The sequence below is a fragment of the Mus caroli genome, chromosome 16 (assembly GCF_900094665.2).
Source record: "Mus caroli chromosome 16, CAROLI_EIJ_v1.1, whole genome shotgun sequence".
Classification (NCBI taxonomy): Eukaryota; Metazoa; Chordata; class Mammalia; order Rodentia; family Muridae; genus Mus; species Mus caroli.
The window spans coordinates 23284925-23307024 of record NC_034585.1 but is presented as its reverse complement, the minus strand read 5'-3'; the positions used below and the strand labels follow the sequence as shown (position 1 = coordinate 23307024).

Here is a 22100-nt window from a genome sequence, read left to right as displayed (position 1 = left end):
AATAATTTACATCTGATTTTTATTATTCTTATCAGAAATCCTCAGTTGATTTTGGCACAGTCTTTTAAGGGAGGGGGATGTCACAAATTCTGTCATTTAAAATGAGGCCAGGAATAAAATACAAGGATAAAGTCTTATTTTTTGTCTTTCATCTCCTAAAATTGCAGAAGGAAATCCCTGGAGAATGTCTACCGTTACGAGTCTGCAGTGGACTACTGAACTATACTTATGGCATGAAGTCAATTCCTAAGAATACTTGGGTAAACTGGTCTCCGGACCAGCCTCTAATTCCTAAGGTAAACTGCCCTCTGGACAAACCCTAAATTCCCATACAATGTGACCTTGAGCTAAAGGTTAACGGCCTACCCATTTAACTGGAATTGCTCTGCTTCTGTAAACAATACGTCCTTTCTGTATAAATTGAAATTTTTTCTCTTAAAACCTTGAATCAAATGGAGGGTAGGACTGCTTTCTGCTAATCTGCTCCGGACAGTCCCCCTGGCTGTTAGTAAAGACTCCATGTGACTTATTTGGGAGTTCTGGGGAGTTTTTCTCTCCAGATACCAGACAGAAGTTGACATCTGAAAGGATTTTGGATGCAGTGTTGAAGTGAATGTCTCTGACTTCTTTATGGGGTATCAGGAATGAAGACAGGGACAGAGAAAGGAGAGAGACCTTCAACAGTGACTCTTCTTATAAAGTTTCCTTCTCAAAGTGTAGCAAACTCCATAGTGTAGAGAATTTCCCCACAAAGTTCCCTCTGTGGCAATGCTTGAAGTGCACATGTGGTCTTCTAAATAGCAAATCATGTGGGGGCTTGGTGGGGCTGTGGAAAAAGAGAAGACACAGACATGAATTTCCTCTACCCCACAACATAACCTGATAACTTCGTGCAGGAAGTGTGTGTGTGTGTGTGTCTGTGTGTCTGTGTGTGTCTCTGTGTGTCTCTGTGTGTGTATGTGCACACATGTGCAGAGTCTCTAATAATGGTCAAGTGCTATAGAACCGTAAGTGTGGTGCTATTGTTTGCCGATGACTGACTATCTTATATAGGGGCTTATTATTCAGGGACAAGAACTCTGATTCTTTAGCAAATTAACTTTAATCATGCTTTAATGAGTGAGTCTGTATCTTCTAAAATGTACCATAATTGAAGAAATATCTGAATGTCACCTAAACTTGATTATGTGGAATAACTTATGGCATTTTATTTTCAAAAAAAAATCAATTTTGCTCAATGTATGTAAAACCCTCTTCAAGTTCTTCCTAAGACATTAGCGTCATCACAGAGCTTGTAATATTGTAAGGTTGCCTGGTTGGAAGGGAGTAAATAATAGAATCTCTGACCTTCATTTTAACAAGTCTATTTGTAAAAAGAAAAATTAATCAGCAAAGACATAAGGAGAGCAGATGCTGAACTGCCCGATCAGGAGACTTTTAGAGCTCTGCCGGAGGTGGCTCACACACTATGGCTTAGAGCCTCTTGCACTGTTATCCAAGGTTAGCTGAGGTTTCAGGACATGCCCCGAGAAAACACCTTTTAATGATTGCAGGGGGAGCTGAGAAACACGCTTGAGGATTAGCATTTAACTTCATCACAGAGCCTGGTGCAGGAAGACCAGGAGCAGGACTTTGGCTTATATCTCCAGGGATGTGATCATATTATTATGTTTTAGAGTGAAAGACCTGACAGGCTGTAGAGAGTGGGAAGGGACTCATGAGTCAAGTTCCATCCATACCTACACTGCACAGGGTGGGAGAAGCCAAGAAGGAGCTGCCTTGTCCAACATATCCAAACGAATTAACTCCTGGCAGAAGCAGCAAAGCCGAAGTAGTTTTCCAGAGTAGTCATATATTTATATCTCTGTAAGATGTCAGTTCACTTTTAAATGTGTGTGTGTGTGTGTGTGTGTGTGTGTGTGTGTGTGTGTGTGTGATGTGCATGAAACTCGTTCAAGTATATATGTTTGTGATAGGTACATGCCGGTACCTGTCTATATGTGCATGTTGAGGCCAGAGCAGTCAATTGCTTTCCAGATCATTTATTTGGGATAGTGTCTCTCACTTAGCCTGAGATTGATGAGTCCACTAGTCTAGCTAGCTACTGTGCTACCTCTGCTTCATAAGGCCCTGGGTTAGAGTTGAACTGATCTGAGCACTGGACTTTATACAGGGTATTGAAAATTGGTTCTCACATTTGCATAACAAATGTTTTTCTCCCCAGCCACCAAATTTTGTTTTGTTTTGTTCTTATTCAAATATCAGTTGCTAGCATGTAGGCACAGTGCTGAGACCCAAGAAGTATCTTTTCTCCCAGGAGATTCTGGGGAAGATAATTGTAAGTTTCTCTCTAAATAGGTTTCCATTTAGGTGAAATGCACTTGGCAGGGTTATGGCCCAGAAGCAATCAGAAAGTGTAGAAGGAGCCGTTGGGGATGTATGGGAGAAGAAGTCACAGGCTGGTGCAAAATAGGTGGTCCAGAGATCAGAATGTTAGACTCTCTTTTCTAGAGGAGCCAAGAAAAGTAGCAAAGTCAGAATTTAAAGTATCATGGGTGAGTGAGTCCTATTCTGGTGAATGTAATGAGTTCTACCAAGTTTTTGTTTGTTTTTTGAATGGATTCTTTTAAATCATTACATCAAGTAAAATATTAATTTTAATGTGATAGATTTGGTACTTCAGCTTTGACAGTTTAATTTTGTTCCTAAGATATTGCTGAATGGTTTAAAATTTTGCTAAATAATTCCAATACAAATTTCTTTACTCAAAAGGAAAACAAACCTATTTTCTTTCTTCCCTTAGATTTTCGTGTGTGTGTGTGTGTGTGTGTGTGTGTGTGTGTGTAGGCTACTCTATCTCATTTTTTTACTCTATTATTCATATTAAATTATACTGAAGGTTAATCTTTGTAAGAAATCATACTTTTAAAAAACATGATTAAAATTTATGCTTCCTTAAAAACAATTTCTTCTAGATTTCCATCAGACAAGAGTGTTCACTGATAAGATGTTGATATTTCTAGGGGTGGAGAAGGTCTTCTCAGGGCTTGAAAAGGAGGCATTCTGCAGTTTGTTGAGATGGGGTACCCAGTATCACGTCACAAAGCAAAAGAAGAGAATGAACATCAAACGGATGGAGCAAAGATGATAGGCCAAGTGCACCAGGATTTCCTCATTTGTGATTCAGATCTTGTTGAACAATGTCAGAAAGAATGAAGATGATTATCAAAGTAGTCTAGGATGAGAGATGCAGGTACAGGGCCCTAGAACTCATGGCCTCTAAGCAACTAAAGCTTTGCTGTCCTTTGCTCTCTTTGATTCTCTGTAATCTCACCATAAGAAGGCTAGGGGCCATTCAGGAAATTGTTAGAAAAGTTACTAAACTTGATGCCCTGTTGTCAGGATGGATTCTTGCCTTAGCCTTTGGTACAGAATAGAGACTATCCTTGGTAATGGGGGTTTAGGTATAGATTCAAGCATAATTCTGGAAGAATTGTTTTTATATTCTATCTGCTTTAACTAATTTCTACTGCTGTGACAAAACACTGAGCAAAGCCAATTTAGGGAGAGGCATATTTGGCTTACTCTTCCACATCACCATCCATCAGTGAGAGAGATACCAGGGCAGGGACTTTCACCACTCCTCAGGGAGTAACTAAAACAGAGACTATGGAAGAAGACTGCTTGTTGGTTTGCTTTCTCTGGCTTGCTTGAAACTTTTCTAGTATTGTCTAGATCTACCTGCTTAGTGATGATGCCACCCACATTGTCTGGGCTCTTTCACATTAGTCAGAGAAAGTGCCCAACAGACCCCTCCGATGGAGAAAATTTCTAGACCTGAAGTACACTTTATCAAGAGACTCCAGTTGACAAAAACTAACATTTGTACATTTGTATAATTGATCTCTTCTCCCTATTTCCAACATCACGAATCAAATAAAGTTTCTGGGCAGTGGTAGAGCACATCTTTAAGCCCAGCACTTGGGAGTCAGAGGCATGGGGATCTCTGTGAGTTTGAGGCCAGCCTGGTGTATAGAGAGAGTTCCAGAAGAGCCAGGGGTACCCAGAGAAACTTTGTCTGGAAAAAGAAAATCAAAGTTACAGAGTGTAGAGACAATATCTTGTGTATTGTATGGCTGCATCACCTGTCGATTAAAAAGACCCATGGCTTAGGCAGGAAATAGAAGGTGAGACATCTGGAAAAAGAAAGAATTGCTTGATAGAGTCAGGTGCAGGAGGATGTAATGAGACAGATGCAGTGTACCTGGAAGGATGTAGGTAAAAATAATTGGGCTATCTAAGTTATGACCTAGTCAGAGAAGAGCCTAGTTGTATGGTCAAGGCATTTGTAAATATATTTTGAGTCAGATTTATTTCTGGGAGCATGGGCTAGGAGAAAGAACCAAGCATAACTTCTACAACGGAGTACATTGGTCTTAGCTCCTTAATTAATATTTATTGGATCTGATGAAAGATTAGAATTTAACACCACTAGGGAATTTGATGTAAATTTCCCACAAGTCAAGTAGTGTGACTATTCCTACATGTTCTGTGTTTGGATCTCTGTCTAGATATCCCAAACATGTGAAAACCACTAAGCTATTTTTCTGGAAGTGGGTTCAAAACATCACCCCTTTGAAGTCAACTTCTCCATCCTTTTCCCACTGGGCTGAGGCCAGAGAGATAAGCAATTCAGTTTTGCTCTAGACAGACAGATCAGGGCCAGCATCAGTCAGGAGCCCTGCCAGAAGTGGGCAGGCCAGTGCCTGAGGGATGATTCTTACAAGGTTAGGAAAACATGGTTGGTCACACGTAGTCTACATCAGCAGCTGAAATGCAGGAGTCCAGTGACAGAGATGTCACTATCGAGGTTCTGTGTCTTTCCTCCTTTTCTCTTCCTCTATATCATCTTCCCTTCTCTTTCCCTATTTAAAGTCCCTGAGCCATATTTCCCAATCCCCTTTTATAGTATCTATGATCCATCTCCCTCTCTAGAGCTGCTTCCCCCTGCCCTTTTATACTTTCCTAATTTTCACAAGTTCTCCAGGTTATACAGTCATGTTTAAGGATTTGTACCAGTTTGATTTTATCATGTTTTATGACAGAAGTATGTGGTTCTTACAGTAGGTTCTTACAGTCAAGTTCTGAAGGATAACCATGGAGGCCCCCAAACATTATAGATCATTGTTGCTGCTCTTGGTAATTCCCCTTCCAAACTAAACCAGAAACCCTGAGGGAATGGAGAAGCTGCTCACAGGCTTGTTCAGTTTGCTTTCTTATACAACCCAGGACCACCAACTCTGGGATGGCATCACCTACAGTGGGCTCAGCTCCCTTACATCAATCATGAATTAATAAAATATCCTACAGACATGTGTCCACAGGCCAATCTAATGGAAGCAATGTCACCATTTAAGTTTTCTTCCCTGTAGCTTTGTAGCTTGTGACAAATTGACCTCCCCCTCCCCCCCAAAAAAGAGTAAAGACTCAAGGGACTCTTGAAAGTTAAGAGAAAGACAGTATTTGTGAAAAGACCACGCAGTCTGGTATAATAGTCAGACTGCAATTCCATGGGACTCATGCTTTCAGCCACTTATATTACCTTAGGAATAATTAGCATTATTTATTTATCCTCCTCCCGTTTTGTCCCCATTTTGTTGTTTAACAAAATATGAGTCTCCCAAGGAAAGGAGTTAGAAGGTCTCCATGACATAAGCAGAGGTGGAATGTGCTTGTGTTTTGTTTAGTTTGGAATTTTAAAGCTCCATCAAGAATGAAGGTAAGCACAGGGACAGTGCTACTAAGAAAATTGGAAAGAAAATGAGAGTCTTGGAATGTGGCAGCCCCGTTTGATTTTAAATGTAGGTTAAATATTAATTTTTCTAAAAACTTCCCTTCCTCCTCTAGAAAGACCTTTTTCTCTCACTCTCTGATGTTGACAGACTGTTGACTAGCCTTTCCTACTAACTTGGTTGGAAGAAGAAATAAAACTTCAGATGATCCTATTTGTATAAGAAAAATAAATCTTCCAAACAACTCCCTTGTCGCCAGCATCAACAGCAGCTGAACACGGGCTGAGTTGTTGCACAGTGAAAATTATTCCTTTCATTTCAAAGGAATCAGATGTTTGGGGCAAGCAAAAGCCTGGCTGGTTAAACACGATCAAAATAAACTAGTATCACATTTGCTTGTGGAAAGCGTTGATTAAATCTCCTGCTGAAGTCTGAGTAGACTTTCTGTTCCTTCAGAATGTTTTATAAGGAGGGAAGTGAGCTCGAGAATCTTAGCTGATTTGGAGAATCTAAGAAGCATTTGAAGATCTTCTCTTTCCAGAATTCCTTTCTTCTGATGGAACCCTGTAGCAAGTGCGCCTTAGCTGTTGATGACTTATAAACAGAAGTTAAAGGAAATCCGAGCTTCTGTCAAGATCCAGTCCAAATATAATAAAAAGGGAGATGATTGGATGCCTCTTCAAGGTTCTGGATGAGCTCTCTTGTGTTCTTTGAATTTGTAAGGAACGGGGATGAAAAGTGGAGTTTCCAGCTCTCACATTTTACCTATCTTGGCATAAATGTCAATAGTTTCCAGTAGCTCTTTTCTCAAACCTTAGTCTCTCTTTCTCCTTCCCTCCTTCTCTCTCTCTGCTTCCCTCCCTCTCTCTTCCTCTCTCTCCTTCCCTCAATCCCTCCCTACCCCACCCTCCCTCTCTTCCTTCCTTCCTTCCTTCCTTCCTTCCTTCCTTCCTTCCTTTTCTTTGCCCTTTCTCCCCTTAATTCATTTATTTCTTTCACCTTCAAAAAGAAGCAGTTAATAAAAACACTATAACCCAGTGTTCTGTGACACTTGGTAAACTTTCTACTCTTTGGTATGAGCAATCAGTTTCTTCCTTCCATGTCTGCCCATGCTGTGTGACCTATGGGTCTTGCCTTCCTCATTTGTATATGGGAATTGGACAAAGCTTGCCATGTCAAATTAAATACTTTTCAAGGGTTTCTAAAGTTCATCTCGATTTTTTTAAGGCTTGTTAACCATTTCTTGTGAGAGACTTGACCTCTATCTTACAAGACATTCAGTGCCAACTTTGCTTCTACCCACTAGACACCAATTGTATGATTCCTACCCCACCCCCTTGGGATGACAATGAAAACTATCTCCATTGTCATCTGTGCCTGGGTGGGCACATACTCCCTGGCTGAGAACCCCTTGCTGGCTTTCATACTTTACTTGATACCCCCTAGATCTGAGTGGGCCTGGCTTGATTCCATTTAAATGTTAGGGTCTTTGCAGTTTTTGTTATTCATTTAGTTTTGGATAATAAGATAATATTCAAGAAAAGCTATCTATAAGAAATTAAAAAATTAAGTGGGGAATCCTGCAGTAGGAGTTTCAGCATTGGTACAGAAATAGTCAAAAAAGCAAATTTGGGGTTCTACCATAGATCTAATAAACTAAGAACTATAAAATGGGCTCAATTTTTTTAATCAAACTTTTAAAGGCACATCTTAAGCTTGTTGCAGAAAGCAGATAGATGTACAAAGCCCTATACTCCAGAATCTCGGGCTTTGAACATGCCCATAGCACACGGAGCCCTACCTCACAGACTTACTCCTCAGTATGAGGCGTTTATAGAGACAGTGGTTTTTAACCTTGGCTTCAGAAAAGAAACAACTGGGAAGCATCGGCAAATCCCATTGGTTAGGTGGTTATCTTTGTCAGGCTTTCACTGCTATGAAGAGGCACCATGACCAAAGCAACTCTAACAAAGAAGAGCATTTAATATGGGGGCTGGCTTACAATTTCAGAGGTTCATCATTACCATTTTGAAGGAAAGAATGACAACATCCAGGAAGACGTGATGCTGGAGAAGGAGCTGAGAGTTCTATATCTTGATCAGATGGCAGCCATGAGGATGCTCTGATTTCATACTAGGCAGAAGTCAGGCATAGGAGGCCTCAAAGCCCACCTCCACAATGACACACTACCTCCATCACCTACTCTAATAAGACCATACCTTCTGATAGTGCCACTCCCCATAGGGTAAACATTGAAACATGTGAATCTAGCAGAGCCAAACCTATGTAGTGCTACACTATACCAATTAAATCAGAATCCCTCAGAGCTGGGACCAAATATAAATATTTATCATCTCATTCCAATGTTTTGAAAAATCTGAAGGGTTACTGAAGTGAATTATCGACCATATGTTGTAGAGAAGTACAACATGAGGCTTAAAAGACACGCCCCCAACTGGGAGCCACCAGGTTGTTTCTGAGCTATGGACTATAGGCTTTGAATTCTGTCTCGGGTCTTTTCTCCTAAGTTTTTTTTAGCTTTGTCCTGCTGAAGGTTTAGCATCTATTTTATCAGAGCACATTGAATTTCACTTTTTTAGTTTGTATCAGACTCCTGTGATCTGTGTTCATCTCCTGCATATCACTGTAAACTTGCAGAAGTGAGGACACTGGTGTGGTCACCTCTTCTTTCCCCCATCATCCACACACCAGGGGCAGCCACTTAGAGATATTAATTTAGTGACACATGTTCAGTGATATAGGAATGTCTATGATGTAGAGCTGAGACATGCAAAATTATCTTCACAGCTGATCTGTCTCCTAGACAGCATTTTTTACTCCGTGTGCTTCAAACCCTTCTCCAAATGGATCCATGATTTTAGACTCTACCATTTTTATCTGAACAGTTCATCACCAGGAGAAAAAAAAAAAAAAACCTCCATGTTAATTCTGGAGCACTGACCATCTAAGGCAAGCTTTGCCATAAATGGAAATAGACAATTTTGAGAATTTTGGTGTAAAAATTAATATGAACATGAATCAGGTTGTTTTTTTTTGTTTTTTGTTTTTTTGTTTTTTCAGAGTTATTTAGCCAGGGCGGTTCATGGCCAAAAGGGTGAGAAACTCAACAAGAACAAGGGAAAGGTTGTGACACTAGCCACCTTTTTTGAATAGTGACCATTTTACACAAAGGCTTTCTTCAGCAAATTCGGGTCAGTTGGACAATATATGCGGTTCTTTCCCGTTGGTTATCTTTCCAGTGGCCCAGAGACTGAGATGAGATTCCCACAGACAGTTCCAGACAAACAGAAGTCCTCCCAGGGAATTGCAGGCTGGACTCCAGAGTCTAACACACTTTCCCCCCCTTTTTCTGGGAGTGTGGAGCCAAGGGACAGAAAAGAGGGGAACACCTTGGCTAAGAAGGTATTTATGACCCAGCAGAAGGGGAGGAACAGGAAAACCTCCAGCTAGTTCCTTGGACTCTGGCAGCTGTTTCTGTCAAGTTTCCCACTTCTAGATTGATGTTCATTGCTTAAGTCCTGGGGTACTGGGTTTGTTAAACTGACTCTTTGTTCAACTCTCACAATAGGGATTTATGTCTGAATATCACTGGACATGTTGGGCATTTGGCTGCTTTGGATGAGGTAAGTAACAGAGGCCCAGTGCACATCTGGAAAACTGCCAGAGGCAGAACTTAATGTACAGCTCCACTTTCCTCCAGCGGTCTGAACAGGAAACTCGGGTTATTTATCGTTCTTGCCCAGTCTTCACATTCAACACAGGAACACATCCACACTTAGGCATAGGAGAAAGCAAGAGGGAGGAGACCGTGCCCTACAGGAGGGCGGGAAGCTTCTATTTTTGTGGGGCAGAGCTAGGTTCATCCTCTGCTTATTCTTAGCTGTATAAACTTAGGCAAACCCCTTTCTCCTCAAACCTACTCAACTGGCCAGGGGCCCTCCTCCCCTTCTCTAGCGCTTTTCGGGCAGCCTGAAATGCCCCTTCATGTTGCATTTAAGAGTAAAGGACTGCGAAGAGCAAGTCCACATAGATTCCAGAAAACGACTGTGGGCCTCACTTCCCCAAGTGCTGAAGATAAAGCAACACGATCGTCTTCTGCCATCCACAAGGGACCCCGCACGCAAAACTCGTCCCCCGGGGTCGGCCTCTCGCGACTGCGCTAGCTCTCAGGCAGCTGGAGCGCGGCTCGCGGAGGCTCGGGGGCAGGAGGAGCGTGTGAGCTGGAGGCGTCCCTTTAAGAGCGGCCAGCCGGGCGAGCCTCCGCCTCCAGGACCGTAGCGCTGCCGGCCGTCACCTGGGGCTGTCGCGCAGCGGGATCACGGCAGGATCGGCGCGCTAGCCCTCGGAGTTGGAGCGGGGCTCGAACGTGAGTTGCGGCGGGGCAGGCAAGAAGCGCGACGATCTCCCTCCACGGGTCCGGCGGAGGATGCGGGAGAGCACGTGGGTGTCGCTGCTGTTGCTGCTACTGCTGCCCACACCGCAGCGGGGCGGCCCCCAGGACGGTCGCCGGTCCCCGGAGCCGGAGCCCGAGCGCGGCCCGCTGCAGCCCTTCGACCTGCTCTACGCCAGCGGCGTGGCTGCCTACTACAGCGGCGACTACGAGCGAGCGGTGCGGGACCTGGAAGCCGCCCTGAGCAGTCACCGGCGCCTACGGGACATCCGCACGCGCTGCGCCCGCCACTGCGCGGCGCGCCGCCCGCTCGCGCCCCCCGGCGCCGGCCCCGGAGCCGAGCTGCCCTTCTTCCGCGCGGTGCTGGAGCGGGCGCGCTGCTCCCGCAGCTGCCAGAGCCAGCGCCTGGGCGGCCCCGCGTCCCGCCACCGCGTCAGCGAGGACGTGCGCAGCGACTTCCAGCGCAGAGTTCCCTACAACTACCTGCAGAGGGCCTACATCAAGGTACTGAACGCGGCTGCGCCCATCGCGGGGGACCCTAGGGTTGGCTTTGTGGGGTAGGGGGCGGGGTGGGAGGGAGCATTGCTCTACACTCCATCCAGCCGTTCGCGGTGGCTCTGCTTTGCGTGAAAGTAGACACCCATAGACTAGATGAAAGTGGGCAGATCAGCTTTGCTCTCTGTCTCAGGGTCGTCTTCACTCGCAAAAGTGGGCTGTGCCAAGAAGAGCATATCAAAAGTGTCTTTCAACACTTCGGGTGGTTGTGGTCTACCTAGACGCTAGAGTAAATTCTTTGACATAGTCCACTCCTGATCTCCTTTTAGCTCTCCCTCTTACTCTGCAGTCTGATCTTCTAAGTTTAAGAAACGGCCTTAAAAGTTATTTCTCTTCAACTAAAGAAGAGCAACGAGATAAAAAGTCGTGGAGGAATGAAAATTGAGGCTGTATGAGGCAATCTACTGAAAGTGCAGATTTCTTTGGTACTGGTTTGGGTTCCTGGGGTTCCCACCATTTCGGACCACTTCACCTCAGATGCGCAGTGCTCTCTGCTTTTACTTGCGTCTATGTAACTTCCCCAAAGTTACAGTCAGGAGGTATACAATCAAAACTGGCATATCCCAGAGCCCCAGTCAAAAAAACCTAACTAGGTGCATAGCAAAAATGTAGAATGAATTACCCAGCCCCTCACTTCCACAAACTCATGTTTCTCAGGGTCACAATTCTTATGCCTGACTATTTGAGTCAATATATCCAGGTCTTTCCCACAGCAGTGGGGAGTTAATAAAGTCACAACAGAGACCAGATCTCAAGAGCTCCAGCGTGCAGTGTGCATGGTGCTGAAGTTCAGGAGTTGACTAGTTTGGGTCAAGGACTAACAGAGAACCCAGAATTCTCTCCAAGACATGTGTGTTGTCTCTTCTCCTGTGCTTTCCAATGGATTTGCTAAAGACATGTATCACTTATAAATCTGCCTTTTAGAAAGAAAAGGGCACAGTTTTTCCTGTTCTTCCAGAAATTAGTCAGTTCTGGGAGAGGGACTAAGCTGGCTCCTAGAGCAGAATGTGAGTGATCTTGTCCTGTGGTCCCTATGTATGCTCCTTTTGAGAGTCTGGGCTGCAAGGGGGAGATGTGGCCATTTTGCTGATGGGTCTGTAGCTCATGGCAAATAGATTTTCTCTTCTCAGGAAGAACAGGAGAAGAGAGGGATGCATACTCGTTCTGTGAAAATAAACAACCATGCAGTCAGCATGTGGGTTTCTGTGATTCTGTAGGCATATATTTTTATGTAATATTAACATTTATTTCTCATCCCCTTGCCCCTGGTCCCCAATGAAAGGTCAAAGAAGATGAACCCATAAGACTAAGAGGCCTTTTCTAATGACTTTGATTCACATAATTGACAAATTCTGAAAAAGGAAATGTTTTTATCCCTATAGGAATTTGCTCATTACCACCTACAGGATGCATTAGAATTCTTTTCTCCTCTGTGCTTCATGGAAACTCTAAAGGTAGACTTGCCTTCTTCTCAGGGAGACACACACACACTGACATACACACACACACACACTGACACACACACCAGTACCGCCATTTTTGGACTGTAGAATATTCACTAGCAGGGTGACCAGCTCAGCTCTTGTATATATGTATATGGTCATAGCGCCATGTATAAGTGAATTTATATAGTCCGAAAGCCACATGAAACTGAATTGCTCTTGAGATCTGGGACCCAGTTTGCACTTAGGAGTCTACCGTAGCCTACATATAACTCAGTGGAAACAGGAGGCTTTGCAGAGTTAAGGAAGAACAGCCATTCTCAACTAGAGGATAAACACACTGCGCTCGCTTTCAGGAGTGATATCCTTCCACACCCGGGATAATGAGCTCCTGGAGGCAACTCATCCCTGATGCTCACGAATTGGAGAGTAAGAAGAGATGAGAACTGTAAACTCTGACACTTTGCACTTAACTTTCTTTTTTGAGGGATGAAGATCTGGATGTCCAGAAGAAAGGGACTTGCTCCTTGTTACCTGAGTGGTGTTAGTTCGGCATGTTGATGGAGTGAGCCAAGGGCTTATCCAGAGTCAGTCTGGGTTCTCTGGCTAATGGACTCCAGCCTGTGCAATGGCCAGAGGCCATGATTGGCTCTGGGCTCTGTAGAATGCTAGACTAGTGGGGATTACACTGAAGCCAGGTTTGGACAGCTCCAGGGGTGAGCAAGTCCTTGTTCCCTGAAGTCACAGGTATTCATTCCTCTCTAGTACTGTTGTATCCAATCTGCACATAAGCCTGGCATGTGGGAGAACTGAACAGTTATGTGGTGGTAGGCCTACAGAGGCATATTTTACCTTGGTATGCAAAGGCAGGGTAAGAATCATCCAACTTAAAAAAAGTTCTCTCTCTCTCTCTCTCTCTCTCTCTCTCTCTCTCTCTCTCTCTCTCTCTCTCTCTTTTCGTAAGATACAATTCATCAGCCATAGCTTAAACCCTAAGATATGGCTATTAATGTGGCGTTCCTTGGAGAGTGCATAGTGGTTGTTGCTCTTTGATACTGCATGGAGCCTATATGGTGTGACCCAACATCTACAGCTTCTGTCCCTTCCCCTTTCCAGGTCTATCTCTCCACATCTAACACTTTGGATCTTGGCCTTGCTATTCTTCCTGGGGAGCTTGAAGGCCCTGGAATAGAAAAAGATCAGAGATTCAAGTTTGTTGTATCATACGCCAACTTTCTATTTTCCTGTATGTAAGATGTGGAAATACTATCCGCTTAGTCTGAGGCCAGTTTAAGACAGACTAGAGCCTAACTCTTAAGAAACACTACAGTGCCGTTATTAAAGGATTCCCACTTCTTTGCATGTTGAAATCATCACTAACACAGAGACTTCTATGAGTCTTCCATAGCTCCCAGCAGCTGTTTTGAATGCTCATGGAAGAAAACTTTCCTCTTTTGTCTTTCTATCAAACTCCATTTTAAAAAGTGTATATGCCCTTGCTTCTGTGAGCTCCCTGGAATCAAGAACTGCCAATTCTTTTTGCGTTTTTTCAAAAGAAGGAGTTGTCAGGCATGGATGCTTACTGGTTAGGTAACTCTTACCTTTTGGGGCAGGAGAACGTGAGTGAACATTAGCATTTATGTCAAAAGGTCTGCGCTGGGTCATCAACAATCATACCTAATATCTTAAACAAGATGGGTAGGCATCAAAGCTCAGTATCCATCCATTTGTGACAAGGATACTAGGTCAGCTTTATGCATGAGAAATAATGAGAGACATTTCTGTGAAGGTCAATCACCACATTTGGTGGGGGTCTGTTTCCTGGATGTCAATTGGTGCGAAAAGCAAAAAGACCGATGGATTTCTTGCTATTTTGCACTTAGAAGTTCTGGCTGTTGTTGCAGGCTCTTCCTGCTCTATCCACTTAGTTGATTTGATCTCTCTCTCTCTCAAATTTAACCTTTTGTTTTTCTCACTTGAAGCTGCACTCTATCCACTGTACCTATTTTATGAGCATTTGTGGCATTTTAAACAAAAGTAAGAGAGATTAAATAATCTTATCTGTGCCCTGCCTGAATCTTCAACCTTGAAGTTTGTTCTGCTCCTATGCATTGACATGCTACATCCTGGGCCTGGTTGCCTCTTGGATAAGAGAATCCTTGTACTCCTTGTACGCATTAAGTAATGGTGCCTGACTCCTTAATTTAAAACTATTTGTTGAATAAAGATGCTGACAGCTGGGCAGAAGAGAGGTAAGTTAGGTTCCTGGGCTTGGGGTCTGGGGAGGACTACCATGAGAGAGAGAAGAAGGTAGAGAGAGAAGATAACATCGTAGGATAGAGGAGTCATGAAAACCTGGCCATGGGGGCTGGCCAATAGAACTTTAAGAGTAGCCCAGGTGGAATATGGCAACTCATATCTTGGGGTTATTGGCAGGGAAGTAGACATAATAGCATAGAGGGTACATACTTGTCCAGATATAGTGCTTTTATCTGGGAACTGAATAACCAAAGGCAGGGTAGAAACCCCCAATTGAAGTTAATTATTACAACACATCAGGAATTTTTCTTTTTCTTCTATTGTTCCTAGTTGCTCAAAAAGAAAAAGCCACAAGCTAGCACGGTTGTTCCTTTCTTTCTTTCTTTCTTTCTTTCTTTCTTTCTTACTTAAAACAAGCTTGCTCTTGCCCATTTTATTTTTGACGTGGTGCTTTGTGAAACTTGGCCTTTGTTTTTCTTCCTAGGATGAAGGGGGGGTGCGTTAACTTAGGCAGCTCTGCCCCACCCTCAGATATCTTCAAATCCCTTTATCTTGGACCATAATCTACTTGTGGTTTACAGAGAAGAAGAAAATAAGCTCTGGTTTATAGCTGCTTTCTCTTGCTGGAATGAGTGCTTTCAGAGAGAATTGAAAGCCAGACAAGGATGCTTCCTGTGGCCCTTGTTGGTTCAGAAGAAAACCTGGTCCTGACCAGATATCTCTTTTCAGGGATTTATAGAAACATGCACATTTGTCCTTCAGATATTTCAGGAGGTGTTGTTTTATCTTCTGCAATATTATTCTGAAATATTAGTTATCCTTCAGAAAATGAGTCCCCACTCCCCCTTATAAAGCCTTTCCTTTTTTTGTCCTTGAATCATCAAAACATGTCACCACCTCACCTGATGCCCTATTCCTTAGGAAGGAAACCTGTGAAATTCAGTGTGTAACCAGTTGCTTGGCCCCGCCTAGCCTTCCCAGTTGTTTCTGCTCTGCTGTGTGCATCCAAAGACTGCCCAGCTCTTCACTAGTCCATTCCTGCAGCTGCTGCGTGCCACAGGCGCTGCCAATTCAATTAGATCTGAGCAGCGACTAACTGCTTACAAGTTTTCTTCCTTCTCAGCCTGGGGCATCAGGGATTCCTTTACAGGTTTTAATCAAGGGAAGTAAGAAAGCTGCCTTCCTCTTACTTACTTATTTATTAAACAGACTCTATCTCCGCAGAGCAAATAGATTCTGTCCAATGATGTCAGTGATGAGAAGATGTCAGCTTGTCTTCTGGGTGGGATTGACACGTTGGGAACTCTGTCTTGTGAAAGGAAAAGCACTGATTTGGCAAGGCAGTGGTTCTTTGTAATGTTAACCAAATGAGAAAAGTGTGAATCTCTTAGAACCTTCTCAGGGCTGAGGGACTCTAGGCAAGCTTCTTCTAGTTGAATGACTGTGTTGGGACAGGGAAGTAGGAGAAGTCTATCGTTGTTGGATTCTAGAAATGCAATCCAGCAAAGCAGAGAAAATGTTTTGGCCTAGAGGATTCCCAAAGCCCATGAAGAATTCTATCCCCATCACTTAACAGACAATGTCAGTAGCCCTAGATTGGTTAAAAACAAGGAAGGTTGGTGTTTACAATACAGGCATCCTACCCTCTAGTCCTGTGTCTTTTTTTTCAAGTTCCACATAAAGGGCATAGCTGCTGTCTGAGGGCATCCTGCAGAATCTGTGGTGCCTATGGTGCCTATTGCCTTCAGAAGCAAAGCAGACAGAAGGCAAGCCTCCCACCGCTCCCCCACCCTTTGTGTTTTTCATTCCCATGGTGCGTACTTCATTCAGCCAACCGTCACAGTTGTCTGGTGGAAAATTTTGCATTTCTCATTAGGAACAATAATTCTTTTCTTTTTTTTTTCCATTCCACGTTCTTCCACAATTCTTTTTCTGTCTTTTAACTCATACCTCCTTTCCTGCTGCCTGACTTTCTAACTAATTTCTACCAGGCCTGTCTATCACTTGCCAAATGGACGAATTGGAGGCAGCTTTCCACGGAGTGGAGTGTGTGTATGTGTGTATATGTGTGTGTGTCCCCGTCCTTCCTACTGTGTTCAGTACTACAGACTGTTGGAGAAGAGACTGGGTTTGCTTGTACTCTGTTATGTTGATTCTTTGGGGAAGAGGAAAAAAAAATAAAAGAAATCAAAGCAGACAAGTAGGCAAGGTCAGGTTTCTGGTTCAACTAAAATTAAAAGCCTAGTACCTCTTACTTAACAAGATTTACAGTCGAGAACATCTCCTGGTAACTTCTCCTTTACTTCCAGTTTTTTTTAGCACAGACTGGAGAACACGGTCTCCAGATCTGCCTCTTTCTACAGTCTTCACGTCACATTTACAGAACATTGTGCACCAGCCAGCCTTTTTACAGAGGAGAAAATAAAGCCCACCAGAGGACCAGGTTGCTCAGATTGAATTCGATTAAATAGAAGAGCCAAGAATAGAACTGAAGGACCCAGATTCCCATAAGGCCCATGCCCGCATAGGGTCCCAGCCTTCACATCCGATACATAAGACTTAAATGGAAAATGGCACATTTATAATACAAGGTCCACAATGTAAACTGCCAGCCATGATAGAAATTAGAAGATTGGTTTTATCCTCTTCTTACCTGTTCTCTTCAGGATACAGAACAGAACCACAGAGGTAGTAATAATTTCCACGAGCTCCACTCTCTCGCCCCTGAGTGTTTGTGATTTAAGCAGTTACACCAATTACACCAACTTGATTGTTCAAGTTCCTCCAGTTCTGAGATTCTGGGACAAAGGCTATCAAGGAACACTGGTGAGGCTGAGCGTTCGTGTGTACTGTGGTGTCACTGTTTCTGAATAGTTGTGTCTTTGTGAAAGTTCACCAGAAAGGGAAAGTCACAACCAAGTGCTGAGCAAGAAGAACTGGGTGTCATGGAGGAAGTGGAGCACAATGAATCCATTCTAGAATGCTAGTCTCCAAGAAGCCATTTTGGACTGGAGAAGCAGGGACGCCCAGTAAATACAAAGGCCTGAACAGGAGCAAGTGGCCCTTCTCCACACCAGTCATCTCCTCAGCTTTCCACAATGGTGCCCACCACATTCATGGTATAGCAGAGCCTCAAGGATTCTATTTTACAAACAGAAAATAAATTCCCAAAGAGATGGCAGCTGCACAAATTAGTGCAGACATTTAACCAGAAAGTTAAAACCTGAGGTCTCTGGCTCCCTCTTCTATGACCTTCCCATTAATCATGTCTAGAGGCCTCCCACTGAAGATACACACACATGGTGCAAAACTAAAGTAAAAGATGTAGCATTTTATGTAGATTGTTTCGTCAGTGAGAGTCCTAAAAGTAAAAGGTACCGTCTCATTGTGCAATGGTATCGATTGTATACTATTCAGCCTGTTTCCAGGGAAGAGTTACCAGTATCACCTGGGTCAGTGCTATTCCCTGTTAAATGAAGCAAAGGATATTTTCTGGACAAGAAAGGAAGGAATAAGAGCCAGAAAAGGAAAGACCCAAGATGTCAGAGTTTCCAGAAGTCTGGGCTATCATAATTATCCTGCTGGAATTCATCATCTGAAAATAATTGATTTGGGTTTTGTAGAAGTGCCAGGACTCTAGTGGAGATTGCAGCATGACTGTGCCAAGACTCAGACAAGGGACAGATAAAGGTAAAAAATACAATTAACAAATGAGTAAGAAACAGGGAAACATGTGGGAGTTAACTGACCCAATCTTTCTATTCTTGCTCGAATCAATATTAAGAATTACTCTTCTTGCTGGATGCTAAATCTTTTGCTTTACCTCTGTCAAAATCAATAGTCTTGCATGTTAAAATCAGCACACAATTAAGAATCAGGCACAGAGAATTCCTCTACCACCAGATTTGCATGTGAAATTTACCTTAAATTACGCTATCACAAGATTAATCCAGTAGACCATACAAATTATTTCCCAATTGAAGCAAGACAAGGTTCTTAATATTTCAAGAGTGAATTTTGTATTATTAGATTCTAATAGATGCCATTTACAAATAGTATCAGGGACAAAGACTTTCCCAGTCATTGATGAGTTCTAGAGGATTATCCAGAGGATTTATTAAATAGTGGGGCTGAGGACAAACTTCCGGTCAATAAGTTATAACAGTCTCTCAACATTGGCTTAAATGTGGAGAGAAGGGCAATTCTTCATAGTGGGTGGTGTTCTTTTTCTCCTTACACTGGTGAACATCCTTTCTGACCCTTAACTACTCAGAAGTTGTCAGTCACACATACCCCACCCCTTTTCCAGATACTATGACAGGCATAGAATGTTCCTCTACATGGGAAAGTATTCTTGAGATGCTTCACTTGCCTCAGAGTGAGAACTGCTGGAGTAAGCAGTTACCCATATTTGGAATGCTTGCACATACTGGTTAGAAGATCCCAAGTCAAGTTCTGACAATGGATACTTGATGCTGTCATGCCACTGATGAATATTTATGAAAAAGTTTGACTGTACCTTGTCATCCCACTGAAAGGGAAATCCACCAGGACCAGGCTTTCTCCTTCAGGGGAAGAGCACTGGGCTTTCCTGCCATGGATGATCCTGACTTTCTGCCCTAGTTCAGATTGGAGGGTAAGACAGAACTTTGCCTTTTCTCTGCTTTTCATTCGAATATGATTCAATATGTTTTAGTGATGCAAATGAATATCTCTAAGTTGTGAACTCTAGACTTTAGAATGTGTGCATGTGCTACATCACACACACACACACACACACAAATATACATATCCTTCATCTTCAAAGTTACACAAACAGTATTCTACTGTGACTCTTGGGTTTCTTAGATTTAGACACGTATCTTGAGCAAACTAAAAGCAAAAAGCCAACTTCACAAGTTTTGAAGTGTGAAAAATCAGATGGAGGGTGGGGATCAAGGGAGGGGGGAGGGAGGAAGGGGAGAGGAGAGATAGGGGAGCTGGGGAGGGAGGATATATAGAGATAAGGAAAATGAATGAAAATAAATTATGAGTGTACATTAAGAAACAAAGCAAGCCAGGTGTCTGGGACAAGAGGAGGCTGCTTTAAACAGCATATGACTGTTGTGCATTCCAATATGCCTGTCTCTGTAATAAAACCAGTCATTCAGCGACAGCCATAGGTTTTCAGTCCCATGTCACCACAGCTCTAGTGCTCTGAGGCAGTTGTACCCAGAGCAGCAAGACCAGTTTCCTCTGAAGAGGAACAGAACCCTCTTGAGGGAGATTCCACTAGCTCAGCATATGTACAAAATGCCTTAATCCCTCTCCAGACTGCAAAACAAATAGTTCAGGGCGACTCACCCAACCCCTAAACGGTTAGCTATTAACTTTCATTAGAATGCCCTTCTTTTCCAATCAAAAGAATTTTTTTAAATTATTGAGCCCTTCTAGATGTAGCTTTCTTTTTAGGTCCCGGAGTTAGGAAGAAGAATACGGTATTTTATCTGTTTTCAAGAGGGTCACAGCACACTCTGTGTCTGTGAGGGCACAGTGTACAGCAAAGCAGTGGGGTGAGCCATGGAAAATGCTTACCACAAGCAAGCAAGTAAGCAAACAAGCAAACAAACATAAACAGCGCAGCATACAAGTAAGTTAAGAATGCTAGCCGTTTTAATATTTGGAGAGAACAGAAGAGTTGAGATCCTGTTAGAAGCAGAGAGAAAAGAACATGTGGAGAATTTGTTTAATAAAAGCAGCAATGGCTGTGCACAGTGCTTCAAACTGGGGACTTCTGAGCTTGTGAGACTGAGGCAGGAGGTGAGAGCTCCAGGCCAAAACCTGTCTCCATAAACAAAACAAAACACAGTGAGATAAACAAGAAGAACAGAAGGAGTTTAAAAGCTGAATTTGATGGGTCACTTTTCCTAAAGAATGTGTGCTTCCCTGAGAATTGGGATGGGGGAAGACCTGGAAGGAGTTGGAGGAAGTAGAACCATAATTGGAATATATTATGTAAAAAATCTATTGTTAATAAAATAATCTTGTGATAAATGATGTCTTTAAAGAGAATTTAACTTGTAATTATAGAACATATTATCTCAAAGCCCAGGCCTAGTGGATTATAGTTTCATTGACTATCTTTAAATTTGTTAACTGAGATGCCATTTGCCACTTCAAGCTTCCTTGCAATCTTAGAGAAAGCTATTTTCCTCTTTATGACTTCTTTTCTTTACCCTTTGTGAGTCTTAGTGTGTATCTTTATAAATAATTGTAGCTCTCAGAGTAATGAACAGATGAAAAAAAGAAAGTGTTTGAGAAAACTACTCATGAAAGACACATGCTGTGAAGGGTAAAGGGAAGGATTTAAAGGACAACACAATGATGTCCACTGTGACACTCTGAAGGGCGACCAAAGGAGAATCTTCCATTGCAGTGTGTATGTGAAACTGGCCTCAGAGGATCCCCTACTTTATCAAAATAATCATGATATTATTCTTGTACTATAAAAGCTAAATATATATGCAAATATGTATGTAAAATTAAATATATTTACATATATATATACATATACACACACATACACACACACACACACACACACACATATATATATATATATATATATATATATATATATATATGAGAGAGAGAGAGAGAGAGAGAGAGAATTATTAAACTGTTCAAAGAATCTTTTGTGAGTGTGAAGCAGAATCAGACCACAGTAAACACGCAGGCCAATTGAATCTAGAAAACTATCTCAGATCATCTTCTGATGCACACTGTTTGCCAAATAGTTCATAAAGAGACCTAATGTGCCCAAACAGGCATAAAGCATCATTGAGAATGAGCAGCCAGGTTTAGCTTTGAGCCAGAGTATGTTTACAAATATAACTCATTAGCAATAGTAGATTTAGGGTATTATCTATTACTGTGCTTCAGATATGCTACATTTTTATATGGATTTACTTACAACAAATTGCAGATGGATGTTCTAGTGGATCTTCACTTTGCAGTACGGATGCTGAGGGTGGATCGTGAGAGCAATACACCTGAGGTGCTACTGCAAGTAATGACCTGAGCTGGAATCTGAAGGATGAATCCAAGTGTTTCTGGTCACAAACTCTGCATACATGCACTCTTCTCCTCTCCCCCCTGTAATTTGTTTATTTATTCACTTTCCATCCTGATCGATCTCAGCACCCCTCCCTCCTCTCCTTCCTGTCCCACCCTCACACCTGCTCCCCCACCCCCAGAAGGAAGCCCTGACTGCCCTGAGTACCCACCTACTCTGGCATATCAAGTCACAGCAGGACTAAACACTTCCTCTCCCATTGAGGACAGGTAAGCCCGCCTAGCTAGAGGAAAGAAATCCAAAGGCAGGCAACAGAGTTAGAGTCAGCCCCTGTTCTACTTGTTCTACAGATGGATAACATGCTCGACTTTACAAAGTGAGTTTTGATGTCAGTCTGTGTCTAGTTGAAAGAAAGAGTCCTACCTTTATATGTTGACACCGTTAAAAGTTTGATTATAGGGCCTTGAATTTCCTAATTTCCTACCTGGAAAAAAATGGAGCTAATAATACATACATTACAGAATATAAGGGATTCCTGTGAAGGAAATTATATATATATATATATATATATATATATATATATATAT

At 42.6% G+C, this 22100-nt stretch overlaps 1 protein-coding gene across 1 annotated transcript in view; it reads left to right on the top strand.

Annotated features, from left to right (window-relative positions):
• Nucleotides 1-9468: 9468 nt before the first annotated feature.
• P3h2 (prolyl 3-hydroxylase 2) overlaps nucleotides 9469-22100 on the top strand; it is a 150923-nt gene continuing 138291 nt past the window's right edge. The window contains exon 1 of the mRNA XM_021184956.2: nucleotides 9469-10707. Coding sequence (XP_021040615.1) covers nucleotides 10240-10707 — 468 coding nt within the window. The 5' untranslated portion in view covers nucleotides 9469-10239. The remainder of the gene's footprint in view (nucleotides 10708-22100) is intronic.